This window comes from Aulonocara sp. 'chitande type north' Nkhata Bay, linkage group LG16 (genome assembly GCF_057382095.1).
Source record: "Aulonocara sp. 'chitande type north' Nkhata Bay isolate Kocher_YH1m ecotype deep benthic linkage group LG16, A_spYH_male_GT1.1, whole genome shotgun sequence".
Classification (NCBI taxonomy): Eukaryota; Metazoa; Chordata; class Actinopteri; order Cichliformes; family Cichlidae; genus Aulonocara; species Aulonocara sp. 'chitande type north' Nkhata Bay.
Window position 1 is genome coordinate 13,329,418 of NC_141359.1, and position 14,198 is coordinate 13,343,615.

Below are 14,198 nucleotides of genomic sequence, written 5' to 3' on the forward strand. Positions count from 1 at the left end.
TTGTGTTCATTCGCTAACTGACGTCCTCCTGAAGCTTAAAAAACAGATAAATAACACGGCACAAAACTTCAAAAAGGGAATAGTTATAGTTTTCTGGACTGTTTCACTTTAGTTTACTTTCTATGGTTCATTTCACAGTTTCTTCAGTCGTTCATTTTTTTAAATTCATGTTTATTTGTGTTATTTGGAGGAAAATGAGTTCCCAGTTTCTTGAGCTATCTATCTATCTATCTATCTATCTATCTATCTATCTATCTATCTATCTATCTATCTATCTATCTATCTATCTATCTATCTATCAGTCAAAAAGTACATGTGCGACGTTGCAACAAATACCCTTGGCACATATGACACTTATTTTAACCAATACGTTACCTACAAAAACAGTTACGTAATCATAATATAGCCTGAAGAACCAATCGCAGGACGTGAGGCGGGACTTGGAAACAGATTTGATGTGTGCGTGCGCGTGTTCGTTCGCGTGTTCGCAACACGTCAACAGGAGACCACCACGTGACCGCGGATGCCGCGTGCTGATTGGGCACAATGAGCAGAGGGCGTGTCGAAGGTGGCGGCATGCGTTTGCCTGTGTGACACAATTACAACAACTTTGAGCCGATGGTTGGGGAAGTTTGCGATATTATAAAATAACACTCAGTCCTACAACCCAACATTACATCAACTTCATGCATAAATTGGCACTGGAATACACGTTGAGTTTGATGTACAATGAGGAGTGTGGAAGATAACTTGAAGGGATCATTTCCTTGAGGATTTGGCAAGAATTACACTACGCCCCGTTTTAATCCTGGATAGGTGTGCAACACTTTCGTTGTGACTGCATTTTGGCGGAGTTGCTCGGTGCCGTTGATTTTCCCAGTTCTTTTCCATGAAATCGTGCGGAGTGTCGCTCACCGCCGCTGCCTCTGCTGCTGCCCGGAGTCTCGGCGTTGCTGGTAATGACGAGGAGAAAATGGCGTCGGGAAAAGCGACTGAAATCGAAGAGGACTTTCCGAAGCTAACAGCGCAAGAGAAAGAGAGCTTGGTCGGAATTGACAGGTTAGACGCTCTATTGTGTGAATAGTTTAATTCGCTTAGTTTTTTTGCAATTAATAAATTTTCTTCGCGCAGTTGGAAACAACAATTGCCCCCCCCTCCCCTCCAAGTAATACGGAACCGCCTGTGTTGTCTGTCCTCTACTTGCAGTTCACTGTTTGGATTTCATAGGCTTCAAGAAGATGGCGCCAGAACGAAGGCCTTGCTGTTAAAGGTATGCCACAGAATAGGATCACAGTTGCCGCTCTCCGTTATCTCCACAGACGAGTGCATATCCCATATGAAATACGTGGTACAGACCTCCCAACGCCACTCTTGGTATAAGGCTAGCAGCGACATACACAAACCATAATTTCCCCAACTTTGAAGCTGAACCTGCGGGCTGAATGTACAAACCAGCCCTCAGTTTTACATCATTGCATTCGCAAGACAACACGTACAGTGCCAGGTACACAGCGAGCCAACTCGAGTGTATTTCTGCTATGTTTATTACTATGTTTAGTATTAAACATGCCCAAACTAGCCGACAGGGCTACAGTACGATTGCAGGGAGATGGGAATCTCCACCCTGCTCAAATCGGTGGTGTCATCGGTAGTTGAGAGTAGGTACCATGTACATAGCGTTTTATGGAGTGTTGAAAACATACTTGGCGTAGCAAAAATTTTGCTTTTAACAAAACTCACAATAAGTGGAAGGCACGTGTATCGGTGAAAAAACGTATTACAGTGGTTATTACTAGTTAAGTATTGCTAGATAGTCATGCACACGTTGTAAACTGTAGGACTAACAAATTTAATACTTTGCTACCAAGCCAACTTGGTGTTTCGTATCTAAAAGCATTACAGCGAGCCTAATAATACGGTAAACGCCGACTTTTTTGACTTTTACCGAGAGGCGTTAACAGAAATATCAGTGTCGCACTATGTCGTCCGTCCCCTCCTCAGTAACGGCAGGTAGAGTTTGGTTTGTGCGTCAGCTCACTCTGTTAGCATGTAGCAGCTAACTGTCCAGTGGTTACCCGCCCCTACCCCCTTCCTGCTCTCACTTTTAGCTATTACGGCATAACCTGGAGAACACTAAGAATGAAAAACACAATGTTAGGTATTAATGTAAGCTTGCAAAAATAATGGCTGCTCAACTTGGCGCAAGATGGCGGGGATAGGGAGAAAATACCTAGCAAAGGTTTGCTAGGTGACTGGCTAACTATCAGCGGTGGCTAGGCTAACCACCATTCGCTTAAAAGATACAACGACGGTGGCGTTCAGTGTTTTAGAACAAAGGTGCACGATTAAAGTGCAAAGAAGGGTTTACAGTTGATTTCACGGTGTGTGTTGCAAACACATCAACCCTGCTCATTCAGTCAATGTTACTACAGGTGAGCTGCCTGTGCTGGATGTGTCTTCAACATGTGGCTTCTGGGTTTCTTGTTGAAGCGGTTTCTTGGGACGTTGTTTTGTCAGGGTCTACTTTCAGATTAGGGCCGAGCCATTACACTCATTCTTTGCACATTTGTGGTGTTGCTGTCCTTCATACTCTGCTGGATAGCTGGACAACCTGACCGTTCAACATCATAACGTTAAACTTACAACGTCTGGTTGTTGAGTCTTTCTTGGCGATGGTGTTTTAGATTGTATCCCATTAAATACAGTTGTGTCTTCCAAAATGAGTGCGCTTTACCTAATTCTTCTTATATTCTTTCCGCATCCTACCATTTTAAAATGTGGTGTGACTAATTCTTTGCACGATGCTCTGTTCATTGAATGGTGAATATTAAAAACAAGTAGATTTGTCGTCGTAGAGTATATAATTTGCTTAAATGGTTTCAAAAGTGGTCCTTGCTGATTGACACCGTCTCTACAGACTTCACTGCTGCACCAAAAGCAGAATTCGTGAGCAGAACAACAATAGTTTCAATGTGCATGGATTTTTAACCAGTTAATGATACATCACAGCCCTTTTTATGTTAGCGTAGTTGTATGTGCAGTGACGAATCATGCGGGAATGTTTTTCTTCTAGACCGCTAGATAAGGTGCATGGTGCACAAGAATAATGTTTTCAATTTTTTTTCATAAGGTCTTGTAATAACGAAGAGATACTGAGTCAATTATCTGAAAAAGTACTTTGCCAGAATCTCTGAAAAATATACCTCTGCTGTAAACAAGCAGCATACATATATGGAAGGTTGCCTTTTTTGCAGAGCAGTAGAACTGATCACAGATAAACACTATGCAGGTTTCAGAATCAGTGCAGCTAGTTAATTATATCTGTCTAAAAACAGTGCAGCAACATTGTGCACGCAACATAGCCGTACAGTGAGATGGATATCATTGCTTGCAAAGTACACCTGTCAGGGGAAAAAAGTGTCTATGCTAGACCGACATGCATGGGATTCAGAAGGATGGAGTGCTGCTCACGAGTTCTGCAAAACAAGAACCAAAACCAAAAATAAGGAACCATTCTGTGTTGGCTGTTGCTACCAGGCTGATTTCCAGTTCTTGCACTAACATTATCCACTACTACCTCTTTTCCACCAACATAGTGCTGGTGTGTAGCCAGTTCTGCCTTGGTTCCCATTAGACCTCTAGACTCAATTTGAGCGTTTTAAGAGCTAGTTATTGGGTAGCTCTGCTTGCAGACATTGGGTCATCTACTATTGTAAGAAAACTAAGGTGGTAAGATACCTGTAGTTTGCTCTGCCTATATTTCTTGCAGTGACTTCTCCAGTAGCCACTGAGATCAATGCTTTCAGCTTCAGCTCCATCAATATGATAGTGCCAGTGTTTTAGAACAGGTTCTAAAAGGAGCATCCGTGACAAAGCCTTAAACTGTAAATAGATAAATACTACTGATAGTTTTGCTGTGTTTCAAATATTGATCTGAGTCACATCACATGACAATAACCTGACAGTGATAAAGTTAGTTCTTTGCTGAGTAGGGCTGCCATGATTAGTCGACTAGTCACGATTACATCGACTATTAAAATCATCGACAACTAATTTAATAGTTGACGCGTCATTTGAAACTTTGTAAGATCCCAAAAGACGCAGGAATAAGTAGGATTTAAGAGTGTAACAATGGCCTGAAACAGAAGATGGCAGCACTGCATGTACAAGGATGCCAGCTGCTATTAAACCTTGAAGAAGAAGAAGCAGTGTCCGGTATCGTAGCTGTGTCCAAATTCAGAAACCGCATCCTCCTGTGCCCGCATTTGTAGGCTGATTACGTTACAACGACACAACGAAGACTGTCCAAATTCGAAGACTCCAACAAATGCGGCCGACAAATGCGCCCTTCATTTCCCCAGATTTGAAGGATGGGTCGGGTGTATACTTCGTGGCCTAACCTATCCCAACAATGGCGGCAGCTAGTTAGTTTGAATTTTACTCTTATTATTCTTTCTGGGTCACAAAATAAACGTTTAACATATTTTTTAGGCGAGAATGTAGCTGTGTAAACTTCAGTTTATCAAGACGCCACATATTTTCAAAAGTGCTCCAACGTTTTCGGAGACGTCTGTTATCCACCAGCTTGATAGGTAGCCGGGATTCAAGGCTCACTAGAGCCGGCGAGAACACCGGACTCCCAACAAATCGTTTACGAACCCACAGCCGTCTTTCGTTACTCAGGTTAAACATATATAAGTCACTTAGATAACTTAAAAATGTTATTGTTTGGCTTTTTTCAGTATTTTATTTGTTCCTGAGTAAATCGGTTGGCTGAGATTAAAGTTATAGTTTTTACACAGGTGAATAAACGTCTAGCAGACAACTGATTATCAGAAGTGTGAGGTGCTGGAGAATATACTGCGGTGTCCTGTTATATTTTAGAAAGCAAGGAGCAGACGGCTGAGTTTATTAAACTCCAATGAAACAATCTGCAAATTTCATTAAAATTTAATAAACTATCATCTTGTCTTTATTTTTAGTTAGCACATACCTGAAACACTTAAAGCTGTAAGCTAATGATAGTTATATAAGAGCAGATGCATGCTGGTGCAATAAGCTGTACGCTGTACGTCCAATGGATGCATGATCTGATTAGTCGACTAATCGCAAAAATAATTGGTGACTAGTCGACTATCAAAATAATTGTTTGTGGCAGCCCTATTGTTGAGTTGTAGCTGGTATAAAGCAAGTTCTGTAAAGCACTTTGAGTAATCAGGCAGAGTAGAAACGCGCTATATAAGCACCAGTCAAGTTACAATTTATTTTCTGTGACTGTTACCAGCTCAACAAGACTGTATTCTGTATGCCCAAATTCACAGTACACTCTGTTCAGTTCACTTACCATTTATTTTTGTCAGTTGAGTTACATTTAATTTATTTCAGCGGTTCCAAATGATACAATTGTTTTTCCGCCTTTATTTTACCCTCTCATGTACGCACACAGTCATACTCATCAATCATTTGTCCTTAGTGACTGCAGCGCGGGCTAAAGCGCATAATTTGTATAGCCATTGTTTAAATACTGACTTTCCAGGTCCATATTTGGGCACAGAGCTGGTACTATGCAAAGCAGGTCTAGAAGGTTTGAAAAGGATATCCCTTTGATAGTATGTGAGTCAACTGTGTCAGAACGTTACCTCTAATAAAGCTCATCCGGTGACCTAAGCATTGGTCATATCGGTCCTTTATAGCCTCATAACGTCTCTGTAATATGCACAGGACAAACTGAACATCTACCTTACTGTTATCAGTCGCACCCTTTTAAACTCTTCATTGCTATCACCTTTTTATTTAGGCTGTTAGCTGCTATGATGCCCTCATCCTGAAAGCAGAGGGGAAAGTGGACCCTGACATTTTCTGCCAGCTTGGACACTTCAACCTTCTGCTGGAGGACTATTCAAAAGGTGAGAGACCAGAGTGTAAATGGCTCCCTGTTCCTGTCAAATCTGCTTCTTAGGATCCACTAAGACATCTTTTTTTTTCCCAGTAAAAATTTGACTTCACTCTTGTTTCTTTACTCTGCTTGAAAAAATGTTGATGATAAAATATTCAGATTAGGTCATTTGTGCTTTCCTGCTGGGAAGCGTTGAAGTGTAACAGAGCTAAATATCTTTAGCTTTTAACATTGTCACAAATTGTTTACATCCTGTTGAGTCTTTCCCTCTCTCTGCTTTATGTTCTTATATTTAGCATTATCTGCATACCAGAGGTACTTCAATTCACAGTCGGACTACTGGAAGGTAAGCGTTCATGACTCTTATAGGTAACACAGCCATTAAAAAGCTGTATTCATTTATTTATGTTTTAATTTGCTAGGACTGATTTTTTTCTGGGATACACAACATCCCCTATTACCGATTTTTCTACTGCTTTTGTTTTTGAGCTGGCAGAAAGGTACAGGTCAGCATCAGAAACGGTGCCTTAAATGCGCTGCAGGTACTGAGGGGCGGTAGAGGCTAACAACTGCTCAGATGCAAGAATGTTCAGCATGTCATTGTCCTTAAACAGTGTGCGCATACCAAACAATGCTTGACTGGTTGACAGTTAGCCTGTAAAATGCGCCTCAGCAACCTGCTTTAGATTATTCACTCCTAGTCCAGAGCCACTGCTGGAGTAGATACTGTGATTGACAGTTTGATATTAGAATCAGAATCAGAAAGGGGTTTATTGCCAAATGTTGAGCAGGTTTACAACATTAGGAAATTGCTGCGGTGCTTCAGTGCAAACATAGTGTCATAAATAGCACTTAAATAGACATGAAAAAATAAAAGTAGGGATAAGAATTAAAAGTGCTACGTAGAAAGATATGTGCATGAGATATACATGAGATATATACATGAGAATAAGAATTAAGAGTGCTACGTAGAAAGATATATACATGAGTGCAGGTGGTGATCAGTGCCAAACATGGAATGATGCAGTGACACAGCGTAGGGTCATGTGTTAGTGGTGGGAACAGTCATATGGTTATTGTTCATGTGTCCAACAGCAGAGGGGAAGAAACTGTTCTTATGGCGAGAGGTTCTGGTGCGAATGGACCGGAGCCTCCTGCCTGAGGGGAGCAGGTCAAACAGACTGTGTCCAGGGTGAGAAGGGTCAGCTGAGATCCGAGCTGCACGCCGCAATGTCCTGGAGGTGTACAGGTCCTGCAGAGATGGGAGTCTGCAGCCAATCACCTTCTCAGCAGAGCGCACAACACGCTGCAGTCTCTGTTTGTCCCTGATAGTGGCTCCAGCGTACCACACGGTGATGGAGGTGGTGAGGATGGACTCGATGATTGCAGTGTAGAATTGCATCATCGTCCGTGTTGGCAGGTTGAATTTCTTCAGCTGCCTCAGGAAGTACATCCTCTGCTGGGCTTTCTTGATGACGGAGGTGATGGTGGGCTCCCACTTCAGGTCCTGGGTGATGGTGGTACCCAGGAAGCGGAATGAGTCCACAGAGGTGATGGGGGTGTCAGTCAGGATGATGGGGGGGAGTGGGGCTGTGTGCTTCCTGAAGTCCACAATAATCTCCACTGTCTTCTGGGCATTCAGCACCAGGTTGTTGTGGCTGCACCAGGACACCAGACGTTCAACCTCCCTCCTGTAGGCAGACTCATCCCCGTCAGAGATGAGCCCAATAACGGTGGTGTCATCTGCAAACTTGATTAGCTTGACAGACTGGTGGGTGGAGGTGCAGCAGTTGGTGTACATGGAGAAGAGCAGAGGAGAAAGAACACAGCCCTGAGGGGAGCCGGTGCTGATGGTCCGGGAGTCCGAGACATTCTTTCCCAGCCTCACATGCTGCTTCCTGTCCGTCAGGAAGTCAGTGATCCACCGGCAGATGGGATCAGGCACATTCATCTGGGAAAGCTTGTCTCGGAGATGGTCTGGAAGGATGGTGTTGAAGGCAGAGCTGAAGTCCACAAACAGGATCCTGGCGTAGGTTCCTCGGGAGTCCAGATGCTGCAGGATGAAGTGTAGGGCCATGTTGATGGCGTCGTCTACAGACCTGTTGGCTCTATATGCAAACTGCAGGGGGTCCAGGAGGTGGGAGAGAACCAGGCGCTCAAAAGACTTCATGACCACAGATGTCAGAGCCACGGGTCTGTAGTCATTTAGTCCAGTGATCCTAGGTTTCTTGGGGACAGGGATTATGGTGGAGGACTTGAAGCAGGCAGGCACATGACATGCCTGCAGTGAGGAGTTGAAAATGCCAGAAAACACCGGGGCCAGCTCGTTTGCACAGTGTCTGAGGGTGGCAGGAGACACGCCGTCTGGGCCGGGAGCTTTCCGAGCATTCAGGTTCTTAAACTGCTTCCTCACATCTGCTTCATGAATATGAAGAGTTGTGGTGGGAGGAGGTGGTGTGAAATCCTCTTTTGTGTGGGGTGAGGAGGGGGGTGTTGTAGGTGAACAGTTTGAAGGTGGTGATGGCTCTATGGAGGGGGGAGAGGTGGGGGAATTAGTGTCCAAAGTGCCTCTATTGTTGGGGCCGTTGGAGGTGTGAAGGCTGCCTGATGGCTCGTCAAAACGGCAGTAAAAGTCGTTAAGGGTGTTGGCTAAACTATATATTAGTTTATAGAGCTTGGAGATCGGTAGTCATGTCAGTGTGAATATAGTGTGGATATTCTTTTTTGCTGTTTAGTTATTCTGCTGAAACTTGAAGTGCATTCTCTGAATTGGATACAATACCAGGAAGATGGGGTGGATGGATGGAAGCACGCAGTTAACTAAATGTAACAGTCTTGCAAAGACAGTAGCAAACATGATTTCATATAAACTGGCTTGATTACAGGTCATTTAGTCAGCAGTATTATGTAACCGTTTTGAAAGCTGAAGTTTGCCAAATGTTGCCAGCTAGTTTGTGTTTTTTTTATATCTGTGCAGAGACCAGAGTCACGTTGAAAATGCTGTGGCATGAAGGTTAAAGGCTCCTTTCTACTGTTTGTTTTGAACTATCGCAATTCTGCTTTTCATAGCCTTTAAGAGGTCAGGGGATTTTGTTATTCTGTGCTGTGTCAAAGGTTTAAATGTGCATTGGTGGGAGGCTTTGTTCCCCATACGGAAAAGAAATAGTAAAAACTTATATGTGATTACTCATGAAAGTGGCCACTTTCGCATTACTTTCATACATTATTTTAGTAAGTATCCAAAACATACAAGTTTCATTATATAATTTTTCAAGGGATCTTATATCTGTTTTCACTCTTATATGCTTTTCATACAAGTTTCACACAAGACGGATACAAACTTTATAGGATTTATATATATCTTTTCCATATGGGTCCACCTCTAACTTGGGATTTTTTACTGTAGTCGCTTATTACTTAGGAAGAGACTGTAGCAGGATGACAACCTGCCTAAATTGCAGTTCCAGTGACATCCAATTTGCATCAAGAATAACCATGGCTTTACAGCAGTAACTAATTTACTACTGAATGGAATAAAATAAAGAAATAAGGCTAGTCAGCTAGTCTATAAGTAAGTAAGTAAAATGTATTTATATAGCACATTTCACAGATAAAAATCACAAAGTGCTTTATAATAAGATCAGACATACAAGCTAAAATTAATTAAAAGCCCGTTTGTATAAAAATGTCTTCAGCTGCTTTTTAAAGGAGTCAGTTGAGTCTAGAAAACAGTTACAATTTAATCAACAAGATAACTGATTTAACCGAGGTTAAACAGTGTCCCAGATCTAGCATGTGTGTTTTGCCACCATTAGTCACATAATTCAGGAAAGAAATTCTGTCTTAAATGTTGCTGAAATGTCTTTCTCATTGTGCTGTGCCTAACACTGGACACATGATGCTGCAGGTAGCACTAGCAGCCTTCTTTCCTTGTAGATTAGTGCCCACAATGTGGTTATTTAGTGTTCTGGTTCATATGTCGGTTTCGTTTGACAAAGTCTACACAAAACCGTTCATTAACGGAGCAAAGTAATGCAGAATCAGTAGCTAGCAGGGAATCATCTGGATTACTTTACGTTTAGCTAGTTTCAAACTTCCTATAACCACAACAAGTAAGAGAGAGAGATGCTGGTGTTTGGTTTCACCTCAGCACTGAAAGCGACCAAGCTAGAGAGAGATGGTGTAAGCATGTTTGCTGGAGCCTTAAGTCATATCAACTCACTTAATCACAGTTTTTGGTTAAAGAAAAACTATGTCTTTAAAGCCCAAAAGGTTGATTCTGTTCATCTGGACGTAGCATTTTCAGTGGGAGAAACGTTTCGTCACTCAGCCAAGTGACTTCTTCAGTCTCAGCTGACTGCAGAGTTCCCCAGCCTTATAAACAGTACATTTGCACAATAACTGAAACCAGCCCACTGAATGGGCTGTGAGGTCAGTTCCTTGGTCATTAATATGAAAACCATTGATGAAAGACCACTGATTAATGGCCATGAGAACCATTCAGAGAGTTGGGGAATGGCTGCAATCACAGCAGTGTAAGATGGCGAAAGATGTACCCTTAGGCCTCCTGGAGTCTAGATGAACAGAATCAACCTTTTGGGATTTACTTACCTGGATGACTGAGCATGCATCAAGATATGCCTGCAAAACAAGCTATCTTAGTGGTCCCATTAGCGGCCATTGCTCTGTTGCTAATGTGCAGTGTAGAACTGAATGAATAGACTTTAGATCAATTGGTATCAGAGCCAGTTTTTGAAGTCCGGATTGGACTGATATCCAGTCCAGCTACTGGATCGGTACATGCCCAGTTGAACATTAGTCTTTCACTGTGTAATGAATCCCCTTTTGGGGATGCTCGTTTGTTTTTATTCTTTTTACACTGCTCTGCTACAAATGAACTACGTTTGTTATGATTTTGTTTTCTCCTATCATCACAACTTTTTCAGTATTTTGTTGCTAACTGCTTTGAAGCAAGTTCAAAGCATGACAGTTTTAAGCTTGTTTTTCTCCAGTGTGGTCATATGATTTGTTGTCTTTGCAGTTTTTTAGTAATCCCAAGTTTTTTGGAAAGTGGAGCGGCTGTGCTGAGAGTTTGCACCTGTATTCTGTCTAAACTAAAAGTAATAAGGTTAAGTGAAGTGTCGCGCATCCTCTTAATTTAACAGGGCAATGCATAGCTTGTCCTGCTAAATTACAAGTGTATCATGCCTGGCATGAACTAGCACATTAACTTATTTGTATTGTTCAGGAGGATCACAGACAATATTGTGAGGGGAAAAGCAAACTTAATATGGTGAGAAAGAGGAAAGCACTTCAGGGGAAGGAGACAAAAAGTGCTCTATTTCTGTCTACCTGACCACAATTACCTCATCCATAATCATGGTCCCCCATTGTGTAATTTGTTAGCTTAAACCCCAGATCAGTAGTTTTTTTTTCCTTAAAGCATTATTTGAACTTTAGTCAAATTGTCCAGTCATCTATGTTATGATAGTTTCCAGTCCGTGCTCTTCATGTGCTTCAGCACGCCCGTTAAACAGAGGTGTTGAGAGTTCGATTGTGATCAGACCTGACAGCTCCCTGCTTACAGCTCACCACAGTGAAGTGATAATGTAAGCTCGTAGTCTCGATTTCCCCGACTCAGTGCCAGTCCCAATGAGACTGCCTCCCTTTAACAAAGCAAAAATAAAAAATAAATACTGTAACAGAAAGACGGTGTTTTATTTATGTAACAATGCATCGTTTGTGTGCCATGTATAGATTACTGCACTAATATGGGGGAAGGGAGACAATGACTCATGACTGATTTTGGACATGAGTTAAACACAAAACCTAAACTAGATTTCCATATAAAATGATCACTGAGATAGAAAGTTAGAAGCAACATGGGGTTGCTATAGATGGTACAAAACAAACGGTGGACCTGAGAAGTGAAGCCAAGGCAGAAGTGCCTTCAGTTGCCATTCTTTCAATGGTCATCCATCTTCATCCGCTTTATCCAGGGCTGGGTCGCGGGGGCAGCAGCCTAAGCAAAGCATTTTGACATTTAAAAAACAAATAAGAAGAAGGATTCAGGGCCCTAAAATTGAAAATGGAAACCTTTTTTCTTTTTTTGGCTATTGTTTAATGTGGTGCTACTTTCTCTCTTCTATCTTGCTCTCTGTTTCACCTCAGGGAAGAATTCATTTAAAGTGGTATTAACTAGTATTGAATGTGTATAAACATGTTTTCGTGCCATCAAGGTTATCCTTGCGAGCTCTTACTTTAGTGCTAAATTCTGTACAGTAAACAATGAGCTGAAAAACGTCTGTTTTGCTCTTAACAACAATTTTCCAACCTTTGGTTTTCTCCACAGAATGCTGCCTTTTTATATGGCCTTGGCATGGTTTACTTCCATTATAATGCATTTCAGTGGTAAGTACTTTTGAAAAAAAAAAGTTTCTCATTGCATGTGTGATCTCTGCCAGTTTTATAATTGTTTCTCCATGAACCAAGTGGGGATTAAAAAAATCCTTTTCCTTTGCTGTGTAACGGTCTGACCTTGTGGTAAATAAGCGCACGTTATGTCACCCCAACTTTGTGTGAGGACCAAGAAACTTGATAAAAGCAGAACTGTTTCAGGGAAAGACAGAACAGTTGTAAGGCAAGGTTCCCCTCTGGACTGAAGGCTGCCTTCGTGTATCAAGCTAATATGCAGATAAGAGTAAGAGAAATCCTTTTTTGAATTCCCAGTGCTCAATAGGCACTTGACATATTATTGTCAGGCATTAGTTGTGTGTGTGTGTTTGTTGAAGTATTGCTTTCCCGGCTATTGGAAGTACACTTTTCTGTGTTTATGTGATTTATATGCTGTTAACAGGCACTTTTTGTCATTAAATGTTTACATCTGTTGCACTAGAGAAACTTTGTGTGTTATGAATGATGTCTTTGTATTCCATTAAATATTCCCAGTAAGCCAAGAGGCACTGGCTGACCCTCAAGGTTGTGGAATTGGTGTAAGTTATCACCACCTCTGCCATTTAATTTTTTAAAAATTACACATGCTGGTAAAAATATTCTTGACTCTTTTTTTGCTTTCTTAAATCCTTTTAACCTAGGGCTGTTCGATGTAACGATATATATCGGATGACGATATAAAAACGTCTATCGTTTCATTTTACGCTATCGTTTGTTTCGTGGTGTCGCAAAATAAACTGTTTACGGCAATATTTTTTCATGGTTTTGATGGTCACTGTAGTGGCTATATTAATTTCTTAAAGTTCTCTCTATCGCTTATATTTAATATAACTACACTACAGACAGACAAGCGTTTGTTTTTATGCGTTGTCGTTAGCAACAACGACGGTAAAACCACCGCGTGTCTGCTTGTTCCACATAAACCTTTCACAATAAAGCTCAAGATCCTGTTGAGACTTTTCAAAATAAACTGAATCACGTGAAAGAGCAGATTGTTTACGGATGAGAAGCAAAAAAGAGCCGCCAGGTGCTAAAAAATAAACCTTAGACTCAAACGTGAGTGCAGGCTTTTCCCCGCAGCACGCCGTGCACGCCGTGTAATAAGCCGTGTGCAGTCAGCACAATCTGGAGCTGAACACTCTTAAGACTGTAGAGATGACAGTGGCCTTCAGGAGACATCCCTCAACTCTGCTCCCCCTCACCATATCAGACAGCCCTGTGTCAACTGTGAAGACCTTCAAGTTCCTGGGTACCACCATCTCCCAGGACCTGAATTGGGAGACCAACATCAACTCCATCCTCAAAAAGACCCAGCAGAGGATGTACTTCCTGAGACAACTTTGAAGTACAGTCTTCCACAGGAGCTGCTGATCCAGTTCCATACTGCGGTCATTGAGTCTGTCCTGTGCTCCTCCATCACAGTCTGGTATGGAGCAGCCACTAAACAGGACAGGAGCAGACTGCAGCGGACTGTACGGGCAGCAGAAAGGATCATCGGCACCCCCCTGCCCTCCATCCAGGATCTGTACCTCTCAAGAACCAGGAAACGGGCAGGGAAAATCATCACAGACCCCTCACACCCTGCACACAGACTTTTTGATCTGCTGCCCTCTGGCAGACGGTACAGAAGCCTGCAGACCAGGACCACCCGACACAGGAACAGTTTCTTTCCCCTCGCCATCTCTCTTCTTAACAGTTGACCTGTCACACTGCTCCCACTGCCAGACTGCAACTGCACCTTATGTACATTTTGTAGTATTCATTCCACCTCATTCATTTCTGTATTTTAGGTATATAAGTTAGATTCGTTATTTATAGTTGGTTTACACAGCTTTGTGTATGTATGTGT

The 14,198-nt window shown here is 42.1% G+C and overlaps 1 protein-coding gene across 2 annotated transcripts in view; it reads left to right on the forward strand.

The window, feature by feature from the left end:
• The first annotated feature begins 554 nt into the window (after positions 1 to 554).
• The window catches only part of kdm6a (lysine (K)-specific demethylase 6A), a 49,902-nt gene continuing 36,258 nt past the window's right edge, over positions 555 to 14,198 (forward strand). Inside the window, exons 1-5 of one of the 2 annotated variants that reach the window (XM_086267007.1) lie at positions 555 to 1,059; positions 1,207 to 1,270; positions 5,798 to 5,906; positions 6,193 to 6,242; positions 12,249 to 12,307. In XM_086267007.1, coding sequence (XP_086123133.1) covers positions 890 to 1,059; positions 1,207 to 1,270; positions 5,798 to 5,906; positions 6,193 to 6,242; positions 12,249 to 12,307 — 452 coding nt within the window. In that variant the 5' untranslated portion in view covers positions 555 to 889. The remainder of the gene's footprint in view (positions 1,060 to 1,206; positions 1,271 to 5,797; positions 5,907 to 6,192; positions 6,243 to 12,248; positions 12,308 to 14,198) is intronic. The other variant, XM_086267008.1, reaches the window with a different exon arrangement.